This window comes from Dromiciops gliroides, chromosome 2, assembly GCF_019393635.1.
Source record: "Dromiciops gliroides isolate mDroGli1 chromosome 2, mDroGli1.pri, whole genome shotgun sequence".
NCBI classification, from domain to species: domain Eukaryota; kingdom Metazoa; phylum Chordata; class Mammalia; order Microbiotheria; family Microbiotheriidae; genus Dromiciops; species Dromiciops gliroides.
The window spans coordinates 412,493,656-412,506,273 of record NC_057862.1 but is presented as its reverse complement, the minus strand read 5'-3'; the positions used below and the strand labels follow the sequence as shown (position 1 = coordinate 412,506,273).

The following is a 12,618-nucleotide window of genomic DNA, read 5'->3' as shown; positions in this document are numbered from 1 at the left end:
TTTTATTCTGGGGGCAATAGGAAACTCCCCTCTGCTCCCTGGGAGCAGGTTTATGACATGGTCACATATACATTTTAGGAATAGCACTTTGGCAGCTGAGTGGAGTTAGGATTGGGGGGGGGGGGTTGTGAAGACAAAGAGACCAATAGTCCAGGTGAGGGGTGATGAGGTGATCAGTGCCTTGACAAGGATGGTGGCTGTATGAATGGAGAGAGTTAATGGATGGAGGTAGGATGAACAAGATGCAAAGAATAAAATATTTGACAACTGATGAGCCCCTCCTCCTGGATACTTTCTCCTGAGTTTTTAATCACACAAGTGTCTCTTGGTTCTCTTGCTTCTTTGCTAGGCCGTCACCTATAGCCTGTGCTCGAACAAGACTGTGCTGGGTCCTCATCTATCTTTGGGTCAGGGTTTCTTAAGCTCTTTTGTGACCCCTTTGGCAGTCTTGCAAAGCCCAGGGATCCCTGCTTAGAATGTTTTAAAAGGCATAAAAATACATAGGATTGGGGCAGCTAGGTGGTGCAGTGGATAGAGCACCGGCCCTGGATTCAGGAGGACCTGAGTTCAAATTCAGCCTCAGACACTTAACACTTACTAGTTGTGTGACCCTGGGCAAGTCACTTAACCCCAACTACCCCCCCCACACACACACACTCACGCACACGCATGCACAAAATACATAGGATTATAAAGGAACCCAATTATATTGAATCTGTTATCCCAAATTTTTTTTTAAAAGTTCACAGACCCCAGGCCAAGAATTTCTGCTCTAGGTTATTTCATCAGCTTCCATGGGCTTAAATAAGCTCTCTACAGAGATGACTCCCAGATCTATATATCCAGCCTTAGTCTGTCTCCTGAGCACTAGTCTCTTTATTACCCACTGCCTATTAAACATTTACAACTGGATGTTCCATAATAATTTCAAGTCAATATGTCCAAGAGAACTCATCATCAGTCCTTTCTAACTTTCCAATTTCTTTCCCAGCATTAGTCCTGATTCCTCATTCTTGTTCACCCCACACATCCAGTCAGTTGTCAGGTCTTGTCAATTCTACCTGTAAAATATCTTTTACTCCCATTTTCCTCCCTCCGTTCATCTAGCCCTCATCACCTATCCTCTGAATGATTTCAGTAGCCTCCTAATTAGTTTCCTTGCCTAATTGGTCTCCTCTCTGGGAGCCATTCCAAACCATCCTTCATAGTTTCCAAAGTAAGATATACGCAGAGTACATGTCTAACCATGTCACTTCCCTGCTCCATTAAACTCCAGTGGTTCCCTATTATTTTTAGATTAAATATACAAACTCTTTTGCTTGGCATTTAAAGACCTTCAGCCTGGCTCTAATCTACCTTTTTAGGTTTATTTTGTTACTCCCCTTTGTACACTGTCCAGTGTAGGCACACTGGCACTGCTGTTCCTGATATAGAACAGTCCACTTCCCACCTCCAGGCTTGGAATGTACTCCTTCCTTAAGTTTATCTCTTAGAATTCCTAATTTCCTTTACTATTCATCTTTCATTCATTAATTCATTCATTTATCTATTCATTCATTCATTCATTTAAATTTATTTTATTTTTTTGCAGGGCAATGAGGGTTAAGTGATTTGCCCAGGGTCACACAGCTAGTAAGTTTCTGAGGCCGGATTTGAACTCAGGTCCTCCTGAATCCAGGGCCAGTGCTTTATTCACTGCACCACCTAGCTGGCCCCTCCCTAATTTCCTTCAAAGGTCATCTGAGTGCCATCTCCTGCATAAGGCCTTTCTTCATCCACCAGCCACTTGTGCTTCTTCCACTGAATTACCTTGTACTTATTTTGTATATACTGATATATATATGATATACTGTATATATATTTTCTATATACTGATATGTGTGTTTTCTCCTCCCAAAGAAGTCTTTGGAGGGAAGGGACTGTTTTTGGTATTATCTCTGTATCCCCACCACCCTAGCACAGTGCTTAGTGCATGGAAGACACTTAAAAAATGCCTGTTGATTGATGGTTGATTGATGAGGGAGAGTGAAGTCAAGGATGACTCCATTGTCACAAATCTAAGTGCCTGAGATGACGATGCTACTCTTAAGGAAACTAGGGAAAGAAGGAAAAGAGATGGGTTTTTTTTTTTTTTGGGGGGGGCGAAGAAAATGAGTCCTGTTTTGGACAGGTTGAGTTTGAGAAACACTAAGCTTGGATATATAGATCTGAGCATCATCTACAAAGAGATAATGAACAAGTCCGTGGGATCTGATGATGTCACCCAAAGAGAGGGTATATAAGGGGCCCAGGGCAGAGGCACTGGGCACGCCCACGATTAGAGGGTAGGACATGAAGAAAAATCCATCAAAAGAGACTGGGGAGGGGCAGCTAGGTGGATAGAGCACCAGCCCTGGATTCAGGAGTACCTGAGTTCAAATCTGGCCTCAGACACTTAACACTTACTAGCTATGTGACCCTGGGCAAGTCACTTAACCCCAATTGCCTCACTAAAAAAAAAAAAAGACTGGGGAGCAGCCAGATGGGTAGGGGGAGAACCAAGAGAGAGCAGTTTCAGGAAGGCCAGTGAGGTCGGTTGGCAATTTGGGGACAAGAGAAGGGAAGGGAAGAGAGGTGGGGAGGGGGAGTGAGATGGAAAGAAAAGGAGGGAGAAAAGGAAGGAGAGAATGAAATATAGCTGGATGGGGAGGCCAAACGACTCTGTGTGGAGCCATGTGGAACGCCCTCCAACCCACAGGCCTTCTCTGTCTGCCAAAGCAGGCCCTCTGTCTTGTGAGTTTCCCAAACCCTGAAACCTTTATCCCCATTTGGAGGTTTTTGAGTCCCAAATGGAATCTGGCTCCTGAAAGAAGTTGCTGAGGCAGCTGTTACCACGGAAACTTCCCACTCACCCTTGGGGCCCTAGGTCCTCCAGGGAAAGCACTGGACTTGGTTCTGAGGAAAAGGGGCATTGAGGTTCCCAGGGCAAGGGATTTCCACACAAGCCAGATGGTGGAGGTTGGGGGCAAATTCCACTTTGACCCCAGTCTATAAGAGAAAGGACTTTATAGCAGATTTCTAAGGGAGGGAAGAAAAATAAGGCTTTGAGAGCTGCTGCTTGTCAAGTTCTGAATGTCAACAAAATTTTTCTTTTATAAAGGTAATGAGACAACTCCTGGGCTATGTCACATTTGCCCAGTTCTCCACCTTCTCTTCTCCCTCTGCCATCCTGTATATCCCAGAGGACCAAGCCCCAGGGATCACAGCTCATTGGCCCAGACCATACAGGCCAATGATAGCTATTAATCTGGACAAGACCCCCGTGTTAGAAGAGGCAGAGGCCCAGGGAGGAGCAGGAAAGGGCTCCTTAATGATTAAGCTCCCAGTAGGGCTCCGCAATGGTAAGAGGCTGAGGAATACTAAAGACAGATGGGCATCCATTTTCTGCTGGTTTTTCTTTGCCCATCCTCTGAGGGCCCATCTCTTTTATTAAGTTCTATTCCCCTCGTGGACAAGGAGAAAAAGCAATCTTAGAAACTCATTCACACTGAGCTGTTAGGGACGAAATATTTCATTTCACCCAAGGATAGCTGTGTTTTTAAGAGGAAGATGACAATACTTAACCCAAAAGAATGAATCTTTAAAGGTAAAATTTCAGTCATCTCTTTACTCACCCATGGGGACCTGGTCCCACTTAAGGCAAGGGGAGGTTTGTACTGGTGGTGGTGAGACAAGGCTGTCCTCTCTGTGCCTTCTCCACCCTTGGGCAAGACGAGCCATATGCCTGAGCCAATGTAGACAGGAGGGAAAGAGCAGGGGTAAGATTCCCAAAACTAAATGGCCAGAAACAGTCATTCCAGACCCTCTGAGACTGTTCCCTCCAAGCCAAGAGAATATATCAAAATATGGTTTTAAAATAAAATAGCATTCAGCTGAAAGGGATGCTGAAAAATTTTCCTTCTTTCAACTCATCAATTAGACAGTTTAAACCAAATAAGACAGATTAACTGAATCCAGCCAGGAGAAAGCAGACCTTGCTGAGCTTAGGACAAGGATGGAGAGCTTTCCTTCAAAGGAGACAAGCCAAAAAAAACAGATTTCTGGTTCAACAGACAAGTATGTCTCTCCATCTGCGTCAATGCCTTATAAGCATCTCTCTCCCAATAATGCCTTTCTTGGTACACGTGGCCCCCGCTCTTGGCCCTTTCCTCCTCACTCCCCCTTCATCCCTATTCCCACCACTTCCCCTACCCAGACTGGTGCCATGAAGAGAAGGAAAGGATGAGACATGGAGGAGGTATGAGATGCATTGTGATTACTGTGAACTTTGAACATTTGGATTGATACAACTATAGGAAGTACCACAGTCATGTCAACATTGATGCAGCTTCTCTCTCAGCTCCTCCAGGATGCCATAGGGCTGCCCCTACCCTTTTCTAGACTACAGAAATGTGGCTTTTCCAGTGTTGTACTGCCCTTTGGGCTAGAGAGGTCATCATCAGGTCTAGATGTACACCCAAGGGACAGGACTGATCAAGACACTTCCAGTCTCTTTGGGTTGCAGGTTTTCTAATCAAGTGGCTCCTGAAATCTATGGGCATCTGGCTTCAGGTATCTCCAGGGTTCTTGCAGCCCACATTGGTGTCTTAGGCCTCTCCCAGTATGAAGCCTGAGCATGAGGAAGTGTTTCTGATAAGTTCCTACACACTAAGAAGCCACACTTGCAGCAGTGATGTTCCTGGGAGAGGGCAGAGACTGACACTGGAGGAACTGGGGGCCTGCATAGCCAATGCTGAGAAGTAAAGTGGGTTGTCCTTGGGACAGCTGGTTCTCTTAGATGTAGATGATCACGGACTGGAGCTCCAAAGAAGAAAATACCTGCTTCCCTTTAGTCTCCTGGGGCCTCAGGTTCTGAAAGTCTTTTGCATAATGCTCCCCTAGCTCTGCCTCTGATGAGAAGCTGAGGCTGTAGCCTGAGCCTCTGGGGGTAGGGGGGAATATCCTAATACATCCTAGTTTCCCTATCCAGCTAAATAGAAAGAACTTGACTAAATGGAGCTGGTTTCTTAGAGGATGGGCACTGGGAGTGCCAAAGGCAGCAAGGAAAATGTCCATTTTTTCCATTGCTCACTCCTTGCCTATAAAGCAGCACAATGGGGCTCTGTGGACAGAATTCAGAATCGATTCTAACCTGTCCTGTAGTGTCCAGTTTCCAAGTCCTCACCAAGGGAGTCTGAATAGGGTCAACCAGACCACCTACTTTTGTGGAAGAAGGAACCTGCTCAGGGCAACCCTGCCCCTTCAAACCAGACCCCCGGATGGTTTTTGGCCAAAGGTTAGCTGTGGAAGGACGACCATTTAACCCCAGAAGCATAGAACTCCAGCCCCATGGGCCAGGAACTAGCCGAGCCTCCATCCTTTTCTTCGTCTGACTTGTCGCTTTCATCTTCCCCACTGGATGCCCCATAGGCTGTCCCCAGTGAGTGAGCTAGGTCCTGCTGGGGTTGCCTCTGCCCTTCCTCCTCCGCTTCCCCCTCCTCTTCTTTCCGCTTCTCTGCCGCCAGCTCCCGATAGCAAAGGCCACAGACCCGAAGGGGCTTGGGTGAGAGGCGGGGCATGAGGAAGCGTTCCCGGGAGCAGTCCCCACAGACTACAAAGCCGCACTTGCGGCAGTGATGCCGCCGGGTGAGGGCAGAGAATTTGGTCTGGGTGCAGCGCATACAGATGTCCGTGGCTTTGTCTGGTATCCAGGGGGCAGCGTGCTCGGTGGTGGGTGGGCGGCCTGTGGCACGCAGTTGGCGCCTCACGCACTCCTCGATGTGCCTGATCCACTCTTCACGCTCGGTCACAGAGGCGGCTGACACCACAAATGATTTCTTGGATGTCTTGATCATCCAGCGGTTCTTGGCATGCCAGGTGTCAGGGAGGGTCTCCAGCGTCACCTCCTCCAATGGGATGATGTGCTGGCTGCTATACTTGCGTTTGTTGATCACGATGCTGCCATAGACCAGAATGTCATTAAAGAGGAAGAAGATTCGGGGCTTGGCCTTCTTGCGGCACTCCTTGGTCAGGATGCCCTCGCCAAGGAGCACCCGACCTGGCAATGCCAGAGGCTGCCCTGATGCTCCAAAGCAATTCTCCACAGCTGCGATTCTCTGGCTGTTGATCTCTGTGTTCACCAGGTGGTCCACCATCTTCTCAATCTTCCCTAGGCATAGGTGAAGAAAATAAGAAAAAAACCTAGTCAGTATTGTAGGAACAGCTTAGGTACCGCATCAAGGTCAATGCAAACAATCGATCAATCCACAAGCATTCATGGAATACCTATATATCAGGCACTGTCCTAGCTATCAGTGTGAATACTGAATGAGTGCTGGCTAGGAAACCACTTTTAGGATGCCTTCAATAGTTAGCTCATTTGGGCACGGTGGTGCCATATGACTCTCTAGGGGCCACTTCATTCATTCAACAGTCATTTATTTAGACCTACTATGCACAAAGCCCTGTGCAATCTACAAGGCACAATGATGGGGAAAAGCTAAGTAAGACTGCTGGTGACCAAGTCTATCCATTCATTCATTCCCTCACACATTCAACATATATTTAACTATTTTATGTGAGTTAGGTTTGTCTTTCCAACAAAATTGTCAGTCCTCTGAGAGTGGTATCTATGCCCTCTTCTTCTTCTGTACATCTTTTATATATGTAGTTGAATGTACATAGTTATTTGCATGTTGTCTTTCCCATTAGAATGTGAGTTCCTTGAAGGAAGAGTTCAGATTTTTTGCCTTTTTTTTTTTTTTTGTATCCCCTGCACTTAGCACAGTGCCTGGCACATAGTAAACATTCAATAAATGCTTATTGACTGAATGTATCCCCTTCAACACTGGAGATAGAGAGTTACAAAAAAACCCCAAAGTCATCCAGAACAACTTTAGCAAAGTTGCAGGATATAAGTTCACATAAATCATCAGCATTTCTATATATTACCAATAAAGTCCAGCAGGAAGAGATAGAAAGAAAAATTACATTTAAAATAAATGCATCTAATATAAAATACTTGGGAGTCTACAGGCCAAGACAAACCCAGGAACTATTTGGACACAAATAACAAAATATTTTTTACACAGATAAAGACACTTGGAGAAATATTAAGTGCTTATGGGTAGGTTGATCTAATATAATAAAAATGACAATTCTATCTAAATTAATTAATTTATTTAGTGCCATACCAATCAAACTACCAAAGAATTATTTTAGAGGCTTAGAAAAAATAATAGCAAAACTCATCTGGAAGAACAAAAGGTTAAGAATATTAAGGGAATTAATGAAAAACAAATGTGAAGGAAAGTGGTACTACCAGCACCAGATTTCAAACTATATTAAAAAGTGGTAATCATCAAAACAATCTGGTACTGGCTAAGAAAAAAAGTGGTGGATCAGTGCAATAGATTAGGTACACAATACACGGTAGTAAATCACCATAGTAAATCTAGTATTTGATAAACCCAAAGATCCAAGCTTTTGGGGGTAAGAATTTAACATGTTGACAAAAAAATTGCTGAGAAAACTGGAAAGCAGGGAGGCAGAAACTTGGCATAGAACAACATCTCACACCGTATACCAAGATAAGGTCAAAATGGATAAATGTTTAGACAGAAGGGGTATTATCATAAGTAAATGAGGAGAATGTGGACAAATGTACCTGTCAGAGCTAAGTCAAGATTAGAAGGAAAGTAGGAAGCTGGGGAAAAAATGTTTTCAGCAAGTTTCTCTGATAAAGCCTTCATTTCTCAAATATAGAAGGAACCAAGCCAAATTTATAAAAATAAGGACCATTCCCCAATTGATAAATGGCCAAAGGGTATGAAAAGGTAGTTTTTGGAAGTCAAAGCTATCTATAATAATATGAAAAATAATTCTCTAAATCACTATTAATTAGAGAAATACAGATTAAAACAACTCTGAGGTACTACCTCACACCTATTAAGTTAACTAACATGATAGAAAAAGAAGATGACAAATGTTGGAGGGAATGTGGAGAAATTGAACCACTAATGCACTGTTGGTAGAGTTATGAACTGGTTTAATCATTATGGAGAACAATTTGGAACTACACCCAAAGGGCTAGAAGACTGTGACCTAGCAGTACCACTACCAGGTCTATATCCCAAAGAGATAAAGGAAAAAGGAAAAGGACCTATATAACAACAACAACAAAAAAAAACATTTATAAGGGGCAGCTAGGTGGCACAGTGGATAAAGCACTGGCTCTGGATTCAGGAGGACCTGAGTTCAAGTCCGGCCTCAGACACTTGATACTTACTAGCTGTGTGACCCTGGGCAAGTCACTTAACCCTCATTGCCCCACAAGAAATATATATATCTCTCTATATATATATATCAGCTTTTTTATGATGCAAAGAACTGGAAATTGAGGGGATGTCCATCAGTTGGGGAATGGCCAAACAAGTTATGGTATATGATTGTGGAGGAATACCATTACCTTCCTTCACATTTTTTCATTCATTCCCTTGATATTCTTGACCTTTTATTTTTCCAGAAAAATTTTGTTATTATTTTTTGGGATGGTTTCAGAAAAACCTGAGAAGAGTTATATGAACTGATGCAAAGTAAAGGGAGCAGAACCAGGAAATCATTGTACACAGTAACAGCAACATGGTGATGATCAGCTGTGAAAGACTTAGCTACTCTGATCAATAAATACAATGATCTAATACAACTTTATAGGATTCTTGATGAACAATGCTATTTGCCTCTAGAGGGAAAACTGATGAAGTCTAATTGCATATTGAAGTATAATTTTTTCACTTTTTTTTTGCTTTTCTTTTTGCAACACGGCTAATATGTAAATATGTTTTCTATGATTTCACATGTATAATTGTTATCACATTGCTTGCTTTTTCAATGGGTGAGGGAGGGAAGGAAGTGAGAGAAAGAATACAGAACTCAGAATTTTTTTAAAAAAGAATATAAAAATAAATAAATAATGATTTTTAAAAGGCCATCTAGTCTAATACATATCTGAAAAAGAATCTTATCTATAAAAAGTTGTTATTCAGCCTTTGCATGAGAAGGGATTCACTACCTTCTGAGACAGTTCATTAAGCATTTAGATAGTCCTAATTGTTAGGCAGCTTTTCCTTCCACCAAGCCTAAATCTACCTTTCTGACAGATCTATTCTGTTTTTTTATCATGTGTCTGTTCTTAGGATGATCTGGCCTAATTGGGTCTCATGACAAGCTTTCTGCAAACTAATTTTCCCCTTCACCTTTATTTCCTGTTTTATGAGGTAATACAATTAGTAGTAAGTAGAAGACACCCATAGTCCTTGCCCTTGAAGTGTCATGGGGAGATATCTGAGATGAAATTAAATAGAGTTAAACGTAGAGCTTTATCTTTGTGAAGCTGATGTCTCTGAGCCAAAGCATAAGATAGAAGAGGAATGATTATAAAGGAATTCACCAGAAAAAGATAGAAGGCTTTGAGTGGATGGAACAAAGGCATCAACTGACATACCTTGCTCCTGGTTCTGCCCTTTGGGGCCAAGCAGAACAAAGCTAGTCCTCTTTAATAAGATAGCCCCACTGATACTTGAAGACAGGCATCACACTACTCAATCCTCTTTTCCTCTCCCCCCATTCCTCTTTTCTCCAAGCTAAAACTCCCTCCTCCCATCCTCTTATGCCATAACCTTGAAGCCCTTCACCATCCTGGCTGCTCTCCTCTGGAGGCTCTGGTTCATCCAATTTAACAAGCATTTATTAAGTACCTACTGTGTGCAAGGCACTTTACCAAGTGCTGGCATTCTCCTTGTTGTGCATGTTTGTAGAGGGAGAGGGGACAGCATGAGAAGATCTAAGTATATACTTAATAATTTGAAAAGGGAGCAAGTAGTAATGTCTGAGATCAGTATTGCCTTCCAATAGGAGGTAGCATTGAGCACTGAAGAGATTCCAAGAGGCAGTGGTGAGGAGGCAGTACCTTCAGGCATGGGGAGGGAGGGGAGGATTCTGAAAAGTCATGGAGGTGGAAGATGGCACATCAGGTTTGGGAAAGAGGCCAGTACGTCTGGAGTGTAGAACGTCTAAGAATGGAGTCTTGTACAATCAGTCTGGAAAGCTAGGCTGAAGCCAAATTGAGAGGGATTTTAGATGTCAAGCTGAGGAACTAGTGTTTTATCCTGGAGGCAATAGGAAGCCACCGAGGATGACTTGAGCAGGTCTGTGGCACGTGATTTAGATTTTAAGAAAATTATTTTGGCAGCTCTGTGAAGGATAGATTTGAAATGGGAGAGACTGGAAACTGGACATCAGTGGACATCAGTGGGCAATCAAGTGGCTGTTGAAACTGTTCAGGTGAGAGGTGATTAGGGACTGAATAGGGGGGTGGTTGTGAGAATGGAGAGAAGGAGATGTATGGGAGTAAAGATGTTATGGAAGCATGGGAGACACCTTGTTAGAGGAGCACCTTCAAGGCTATATTGTGATCTACTAAATAAAATGCTTTTTAAAAATCAACAAATAATAGTGACATAAACACAATAAATAATAAACTTGCCAACTTATTGGATATGAGTTAGCCAGGCAGGGCAGTAAATAGAGATTTGAACTTGGAGTCAGGAACACCTGAGTTCAAATCCCACCTCTGACACTTATGAGCTATATATCTCTGGGCAAGTCACTTAACCTCTCTCAGCCTCAGTTTCCTCACCTGTAAAATAAGGATAAATAATAGTACCTACCTGGGAGCAGTTAGGTGGCACAGTGGATAAAACACTGGCCCTGGATTCAGGGGGACCTAAGTTCAAATCTGGCTTCAGGCACTTGACACTTACTAGCTATGTGACTCTGGGCAAGTCACTTAACCCTCATTGCCCCCCACAAAAAAAATAATAATAGCACCTACCTCACAAAATATTGTGAAGATAAAACAAATTTTGAAGTGTTGTTGTTATTGTTATTTTTAGTATGGGATAGAGAGAGCTGAGGAACAGGCTAAGTTTTTCAAACCCAGGTGACCAGAAGCATAGCGATGCTTTTAATAGAAATAGGGACATTTAGAGGAGGAGAGTAGATTTGAAGGAAAATATACTAATTTCTCTTTTGGATATAGTGAGTTTGAAATGCATCCAGTTGGAGATGTGTAGAAGGGGTAGAACACAGGATAATGTAGGACTAGGAGGAGAGAAAGACTAGGACTGGATATTGTGGTAAAATAATGGAATTTGGCATACACCCAGAGGTCTGACTTGATTGACTTAGTAGTGTTTGAATTGGGTGTGAATGAGAAACTACTAAGTACCCACTTAAAGATGATTAGATTTTGAGCCACACTTGTCCCACCCTGTTAGACCTAGTTTAACTTGAGCAACCCTGAGAAGGAGTGTCCTCAGAGGCTGTGGACTGTGCCATCAACAGGGAACCAGTCTCAGCCACATAACTCGAAGGACCTCCCCTTTGGGGAGGGAGAAAAAAGGTAGAAAAAGGGACCCCAAGGCCTTGGAGAAGCCTTCAGAGCAGACTGGAGACAGGCTGAACACCTGACTCCCATAGAAATTACAGACCCCTGGTGGTGAGTTAATAAAATCCAGCTCTTTGAATTAGCTGAGCTGAAAGCGAGTTTGGGTTTTGAGACAGCCTTTGCTAGAGCCAGGGAGATTATCCATTTTCCTCTTTCTCTATTCCCTTGTCCTTGACTTTTTTTTTTTAAGTGAGGCAATTGGGGTTAAGTGACTTGCCCAGGGTCACACAGCTAGTAAGTGTTAAGTGTCTGAGGCCGGATTTGAACTCAGGTACTCCTGACTCCAGGGCCAGTGCTCTATCCACTGCGCCACCTAGCTGCCCCTTGTCCTTGACTTTTAATAAAAACCTTATTTGTTTGTGGAAAAGAGGCTGTTAAGTTCCTTTCTTATTGGCCTGGGAGAAATAACTAAAAAAGGCAGTTCGGAGGAGAGGAAGCTTTGAACCTAGAGGTCCCTCATTATTTTCTGAACCCCAATATTATGCCAAGCTACCCAATTAGCTCTCCCCATATTAAATTTGGTCCCTGCAATATACAGATCTGGGGATTCTCTTCATGGAGATGGTCACTGAATGCATGGGAGCAGATGTGAATACCAAGACAGGGGATGTGGACAAAGAAGAGGAGAATGTACATTCTACATTCCTAGAATGGTGTACCCAGAACTGAACATGATGCTCCATCCGTGATCTGACCAAGGCAGGGTATGGTGTGACTTAATCTCCCTTGTCTTGGACACAATGTTTCCCTTTGTGCAGCCTAAGATTGCACATGCATTTTTTCAGTGGCCAGAAAGACCACTGACTTATAGGTTGAGCTTTCAACCCACTCAAAGCCCTGTATCATTTTTCAGATGAATTTCTTTCTGACCTTGCCTCCTCTATCTTGTACTTGGGTTTAAAAATATCAACTTCACAAGTAGAAGGCTGCCCTACTCTAGTTTAGCTGGGAAACCTTCTTAGTATGCTTCAAGGCAAGAACAGCATGTCCCCTGCATATTATTCACTGTATTACCTCATAAAACATCAAGTAATGGTAGAGAGAAAAATGAATTTGCAGAAAACTTGTCATGAGACCCAATTAAGCCAGATCAT

General features: G+C 43.1%; 1 protein-coding gene across 2 annotated transcripts in view; it reads right to left on the bottom strand.

The window, feature by feature from the left end:
- Positions 1-1,620: 1,620 nt before the first annotated feature.
- PLEKHF1 (pleckstrin homology and FYVE domain containing 1) overlaps positions 1,621-12,618 on the bottom strand; it is a 31,264-nt gene continuing 20,266 nt past the window's right edge. Inside the window, exon 2 of one of the 2 annotated variants that reach the window (XM_043982913.1) lies at positions 1,621-6,187. In XM_043982913.1, the coding sequence (XP_043838848.1) occupies positions 5,316-6,173 (858 nt within the window). In that variant the 5' untranslated portion in view covers positions 6,174-6,187 and the 3' untranslated portion in view covers positions 1,621-5,315. The remainder of the gene's footprint in view (positions 6,188-12,618) is intronic. The other variant, XM_043982914.1, reaches the window with a different exon arrangement.